The sequence below is a fragment of the Passer montanus genome, unplaced genomic scaffold (genome assembly GCF_014805655.1).
Source record: "Passer montanus isolate IOZ18808 unplaced genomic scaffold, ASM1480565v1 scaffold8, whole genome shotgun sequence".
In the NCBI taxonomy this organism is placed as follows: domain Eukaryota; kingdom Metazoa; phylum Chordata; class Aves; order Passeriformes; family Passeridae; genus Passer; species Passer montanus.
In genome coordinates, this window is record NW_024373256.1 from 1248737 (window position 1) to 1255028 (window position 6292).

The following is a 6292-nucleotide window of genomic DNA, read 5'->3' on the forward strand; positions in this document are numbered from 1 at the left end:
ACCTCACCCCAGAGCCACACAGGGCCCTGGCAGGGAGGAGTGAGCTTGGCAGGACAGCTGGCAGTGCCCAGCTCTCCCCAGAGCTGCCGAGGCAGGAGCAAACACCCCAAGGTGCTCAGCAGCCAGACCCCATCCCCACCAGGGGGGATCCACCCCTGGAGCCTGCTCCCCTGGTCCAGCACAGTGTGGAATTGTGCCTTCAGGAAAAGCCCCTCTGGGGGGAACACGGGCTCTCCTCCCCCCTCCCAGCCCTGCTCTCCCTGTCCCACCCTCTCCTCGGAGGAGCCAAAGCCCAAAGGCCGGAAAGAACCGTCCTGTTCCCCCGGCCTGACTTCCCGTCAGCTCCCGCTGCTGGAGCCCGACCAGCACGGGGAACAGAGCAGGAGAGGAAATGCCCCGTGTGAGAGACACCCTCTCCCTGGGAAGGGGTGGGAAAGACACCCTCTCCTTGGGAACGGGAATGGAGAGACATCCTCTCCTCGGGAATGGGGATGGAGAGCCACCCTCTCCTTGGGAATGGGTGGGAGAGACACCCTCTCCCTGGGAATGGGGATGGAGAGCCACCCTCTCCCTGGGAAGGGGGATGGAGAGCCACCCTCTCCCTGGGAATGGCTCCTCTCCCAGTCCCATCCCATGGGGGCTCCAGGGGAAACACAGCTTCAAATCAGGTAATAAATAAAGAAAAATAAAACACTGTCTCCACCAGCCTCGTCCCAGGGGGGCTCCAGGGGAAACACAGCTTCAAATCAGGCAATAAAGAAGAATAAAGCACTGCCTCCGAGCCTGGCCCAGGGAAGGGGGAGCCTTCTCTGCAAGACTGCCAACAGCTCCAGAGGGAAGCAGCAGAGGTGAGAGCCGCTCTCCTGCCGGGCTGCTCCTGCCTCACACCAGCATCACCCCTCATCTGCACGGGGGGCTCCTGAGCACACAACGCTTTCCCGACTTCCATGGATCTCCTCCTGGCAGCCCAGTGGCCACCTCTGGGCCAGGCAGCACAGGGGACCACCTCTGGGCCAGCCCAGTGGCCACCTCTGGGCCAGCACTCGGCCACCAGCCCCGGTGCCAGGGGACAGAGACCGAGCTGGCAGGCAGCCCCTGCAGGGCCCCAGCGAGGAGGAGGAGGAAGAGGAGGAGGAGGAGCAGGGGATGCCCTGCAGCTCCGTGCCGAAGAGGCTGCACAGGACAGGGGGACACGAATGGGAGGGGACAGAGGGCCGAGGGGCAGGGTGACACGCACGCAGCCAGCTCCTGCCGCTCGCAGCCCGAGGCAGCCCCGCTGTCAGCCCCGCAGGAGCCTGCGCCGGCTCCAGCCCCGCAGCCATGGAAACTGGACGTGTTCCACCCCGAATTCCTTCCCTTCTGGAAAGGAGTTTACCAATAACAGGCACTTAGCGCTGAATCCCAGTCCAGACCCAGGCTGCTCAAAAAGAGCCAATTAACTTCCTATTTCAGCAAAAAGCTGCGAACATGTTCAACCCAGATGTTCCCTCCCTCCTGCTAATAATGGAGGGAGAGAAGCTCATTCATGAGCTCCAGCTTGGCCCCAGCCCTGCTCTGGGCAGCCTGAGACCCAGACTGGCACACCAGCCTTGGCTCAGGCACTGTGGGGTCACTGTCCCCAGCACTGGCAGCCCCCCAGAGCCCCCCAGCAGCTCAGGAGACCCTCGGGAGCACTGGAGGGGAGGGAAAGCACAGCCCCCAAAAAGGCAGTGCTGCCTGGAGTGAGAGATTCCACAGGGCAGCCTGGGACACCGGGGGTCCCCAAGGTGACAGTCACACACAGAAGGGTTTTCTCTGACGGGACAAGCCATGCTCAAGGAGGAAGAAGACCCCAGGGGTCCCCAGAGCCCCGCCATGCCCTCACCTTCCTGCTGCCGTGCGAGGAGAAGCTGTGGGAATGCCTCTGGAGGCTGCCCCCGCTCAGATCCAGCTGTGGCTTCCAGAGCTCGCCGTTGTCGCTGGCCTTGGCAGGGGGCAGGCCCGAGCCCAGCAGGATGCCGTTGTGCACCATGTCCTCGGTGCAGGTGAGCCGCAGGCTGCACAGGTACTCGTCGGTCTCCTTGTCCACCACCAGCAGGCGCGTCTCCGTCTCCACGGCCTTGATGCGCTGCACGACCTGGGGACGGCAGGGACGGCTCAGCTGCAGCCATGGGGACACTGGGGGTGGCACCCAGGGGCCACCAGCTCCCCACAGTGCTGCAGCTCCAGTCTGGGTAAAGGGTTATGGAAAGGAGCTTACAGACAGCACCGGTGATGGGGCAGAAAGGGCAAGGACGCAGCTCTGGGAGATCCCTCCAGCCCAGGTCCTGCAGCCACACATCAGCTCTGCCCTAGACCACCCTGCCCAGCTACCTGGGATGGCCTCCTCCTCAGCCAGGAGCTTGCAGAGGCTGTCACTGCCCCTCGAGCACCAGCAGCCCTCTGTGCCACCAAGCAAACACCCTCGTCTCCCCAGTCCAGGGTGTCCTACTCCCATACCCAAGCAGGGCACGAGCCAGGGGGCACAGGAAGGCTCCAAGCACCAATGTGGGTGCTGGACTGTCCCCCAACACACCATTGTGCTGGTTAGGGGTAGATTTAGGAAGGAAACAGCCCAGTCCATGCATGCATCCCCAGAACCAGCAGAGAGGAGGGGAGCCAGCGCTGGGAGCGGGAGATGAGCCCGTCCCTGGCAGGATCCAGCTCAGGCAGGGCTGAATGGGGACATTGTCCTGCCGTGCCCGGCTCCTTTGCAGGGATCAGGGACTGGCAGAGGCTCTGACACCGTAGAGAGCCAGGAGGAACTGATCCCACAGCCAGGCAGGGGGTAAATCCCACCGGAGCAGGCTGGGATGGAAACAGGGAAAACCCCAAACGTCCACAGGGAAACCACCTCCAGGCTCACTGCTGGCAGCTGCCAAGGGCACCTCCCTGCACAGCCTTCATCCCGAGGAGGAGGAGGAGGGGTGGCATTGCTCAGCCACCATCCCCAGCCATGGGGTGGCCCTGAACACCCCAGACATGCTGGGAACCCCCCAAAAGCAGCCCGGGGCTCCCTGCAGGGCTCCTGCTCTGATCTAGGTCACAGTGGCCAGACACGCCAAGGTTAGAGCGACAAACGAGCCTAATACGCAATTAACCAGCGTTTATTTACTCCCTGTGAGCTCCACTCAAGGTCAACAGAGCCGGTATCTGCAAACAAGGAAAAAAACCAGCCTGTAAGAAATGCCCAGGCTGCAGACAGGGCTGAACCAACCCATCCACTGCAGCCTCTGCCTGCACGGCAGTGAGCCCGGGCTCCCAGCCTGGAGGGTGCTGATCCATCAGGCCCAGAAAATCCAACTGCTCCCGTTCACATCCGTTTACACCTGACATCAGACGGTGCTGCTGACACCAGCAGGGACACTTCTCCCAGAGGGGACCCGGCAGCAGCAGCCAATGCACAGCAAAGACGCGGACGGGGAAGGTGCTGGCCCTGCAGTGACACCCCCAGAGCCTGCAGTTCGGGTGCTCCAGGCAGCACAGGGGACCACAGGGATCCCACAGACTGCAGAGAAGCCCGGAGGGTCCACAGAAGTGTCCAAAGCTGGTGAAGAGCAGTGCTGGGCTCACCCCATGGCCGAGCCCCACGACAGCCACAGCGAGAGCAGCGATGCAGCAAAGGTCCCACGAGTGCCAGGGCTGAGCCAGGCAGGGATGGAGAGTGGCAGAGCAGCCCCCGGCCCCCTCCCCACGAGCAGGATGAGCAGAAGGGGCTGTGAGGAGCCCCCCAAGGCCGCAGGTCTCCCTGAGCCAGGAGGCAAAGCAGCAGCTCCCGGCGGGCTCCTGCCCAGCGCCGTACCCGCTTCCGAGCCATGCTCCCAGCCCGGAGTCCCGCAGGCTTCTGGAGACAATGCAGCCCGCCCTGCTCATCTGGGACCTCCTGAGCACCCCACCCAGCCCCACGATTTCCGCAGCTCCACCCAAGCAGACTTTACCCCTGGTGACAGCAGCGCCAGCCCGGCAGCGCCGGCCCTGCCACCCTTGCCAAACAGCAGCGCCCAAGGACTCACGGTGCCACCAGCAGCAGCTCCCACAGAGGTGCCCGTGCCCAGCTCCATGCTGCCAGGCTACCTGGGCACCAGGAGCCTTTCTGTGCTCAGGAGCTGCGGCTCTGCCGGGTTCTGAGGAACCCAGGATGCAATTCTGACACAGAACACGCTCTGCCTTCACTCCTTGGGCAAGGCCGAGGGAAAAAAAAGAGAACAAAGACAAAAATGCTGCCAGCTTCAGCTGGAAACACAGTTACACCCAAGCAGCAAGGCCTGGTGTGCTGCGGGCTCCCCTGTGCACATGGAGAAGTGTTACTTGTTCAAGGCTGGGCAAGGAGCAGTATGAGGAGTGCCACGGTGAGGTGGCTGTGTGACCCGCCAGGGCATCGCCCTCACCACGCTGGTGCTGGGTAGTTTTTGGGGGAAGGAAGAGGTTCTTGTGGTACTGAGGCAGGGAAAAGGGTGATCCCGGAGCAGGCAGGGCTCCAGCAGTGGCACTCTCACAGATCCCAGTGCCACGGCAGGCGGAGCGGGCACCGAGCTCCTGGACACCCCGTTCCAATCACTGCTCTGCAGCAGGCAGCCAGTGCCAGCGCTCCATCCCGCCGCCAGCAGCAAAAACAAACAACAAAAAAAAGGAAGAAGGAGAACTTTCCCCCTCCCATTTGGCTGGACCCACTGGGAAGCCCCAGCACGTTTCAAAGGCACAGCTGGCTGCGCTATCGCCCGGCCCCAGCGGCAGCGGGGAGCTCGGGTGGCTTCCAAGGCACCGCAGGAACACAGCCCTCCTTCCTGCCCGCCACATCAAAGATGGGGATCCTCCTTCAAGGGGTTTGAAATCGCACTCAGGACAAACATCAACTTTCACACGGCTGGCTCAGAGCATCAAAACAAGCTCAGCTGGCCACCAACCCCACCAGGATCGGGAGGGGAGTCCATGGGGCTTTACTGGAGCCACCTGGAAGGATCAGCTTCACCTTCAGCACGGCAACATCCACACCTGGGCCGAGGTCTGGGAACACAGAGCCCCCCAAAACTCTGCGGGGTCCAGGCACATCCCAGCTCTGTCCCCTGCAGCGCTGGCAGCCGGGCTGAGCAGATGTTTTAAGTTACTAAAACACCAAATCCTGCACAGCCCCACAAACCACGAGGCAAACTGTGCCCCTGCCAGGCTCCGAGTGTCCAGCAGGACTGGAGTAGCTTGAACCTCACTGCTTGTTTGTTTTCTTTCTCATTGCTTGTTCTTTTCCGCATTTTTTGGGTTTTTTTAGACTAAATTGTTTGACAAATGCAAGTTTCAGTTTTACAGGGAGAAAATACCACAGCCTGAAACAGCTTCTGTGGGAGAGCAGAGAAAGAGCACCCTCGGACCTGCCCAGTCCCAGCGTGGCCAGGAAGAGCCACGGCTCCCCTCGGAGCCCTATCTCTCTCTGGCCAGCCCAACCGCTGAACATCTGCACAGCTTTATCTGGAGATTTTCAGGCATCTTCCCACACTCCGGGCTCCACAGGCAGGCGCAGCTCGCCCAAAGCAGCCAAGAAAACCCACAGCAGAGCCGGAAATAAAGCCCTGGGTCTCCCCATTCCTTTCCACCACAGATTGCATAACGCGGCAGAGCCCTGCCCAGCCCCACACACCTTTCTTCGCCTTTCCCACCTTCACACGGCTGCAGCGCCCTGCGCCCAGCGGCGCGACCCCGCACGGGGCTGCGGGTCCCGGGCCACGCAGAGCCGGGCCCCGGCAGCTTGGGGGGCACCCAGCCCACCTCTGCACCCACCTCTGCATCCACCTCTGCACCCATCCCACCTCTGCAGCCACCTCTGCACCCATCCCACCGCTGCATCCACCGCTGCATCCACCCCGGCGCTGCAGCCGCCCCGGGCCGGGGATGCTCCCGCGGGGATATTTCGGGTGAAACCCCGCTCCGGCCCGCCGCAGGGCGGCTGGAGCGGGCACAGCCCCGCTCGGCCCGCGGGGCCCCGGCCGGGCCCTACCTGGTGATGCGTCTCCTGCTCCACGTTGAGCCCGTTCACCTCCACGACGCGGTCCCCGGCGCGCAGCCCCGCCGCCTCGGCGGGCGAGCCGGGCTCCACTTTGCGGATGAACTGGCCGCTCTTGCCCTTCTCGCCGTGCAGGTGGAAGCCGTAGCCGCTCTCCCCCTTGAGCATTCGGCACAGCCGCGGCTTCAGCTGGTCCTTGGCCATGGCCGGCGGCGGAGCGGCGGCGGCGGCGGAGCGGGGCGGGCGCGGGGCCGCTTTTATGGGCGGCCCGGGGCGGGCGCC

At 63.3% G+C, this 6292-nt stretch overlaps 1 protein-coding gene across 3 annotated transcripts in view; it reads right to left on the minus strand.

The window, feature by feature from the left end:
- Window positions 1–6270, minus strand: part of SLC9A3R2 (SLC9A3 regulator 2) — a 32561-nt gene extending 26291 nt beyond the window's left edge. The window contains exons 1-2 of one of the 3 annotated variants that reach the window (XM_039731962.1): window positions 6005–6270; window positions 1865–2116 (exon numbers count right to left, since the gene is read on the minus strand). In XM_039731962.1, coding sequence (XP_039587896.1) covers window positions 1865–2116; window positions 6005–6214 — 462 coding nt within the window. In that variant the 5' untranslated portion in view covers window positions 6215–6270. Of the gene's footprint in view, window positions 1–1864; window positions 2117–3820; window positions 3890–5787; window positions 5890–6004 lie in introns of those variants that run through there. The other 2 variants (XM_039731963.1, XM_039731964.1) reach the window with 2 other exon arrangements.
- Between the last annotated feature and the right edge of the window lie 22 nt (window positions 6271–6292).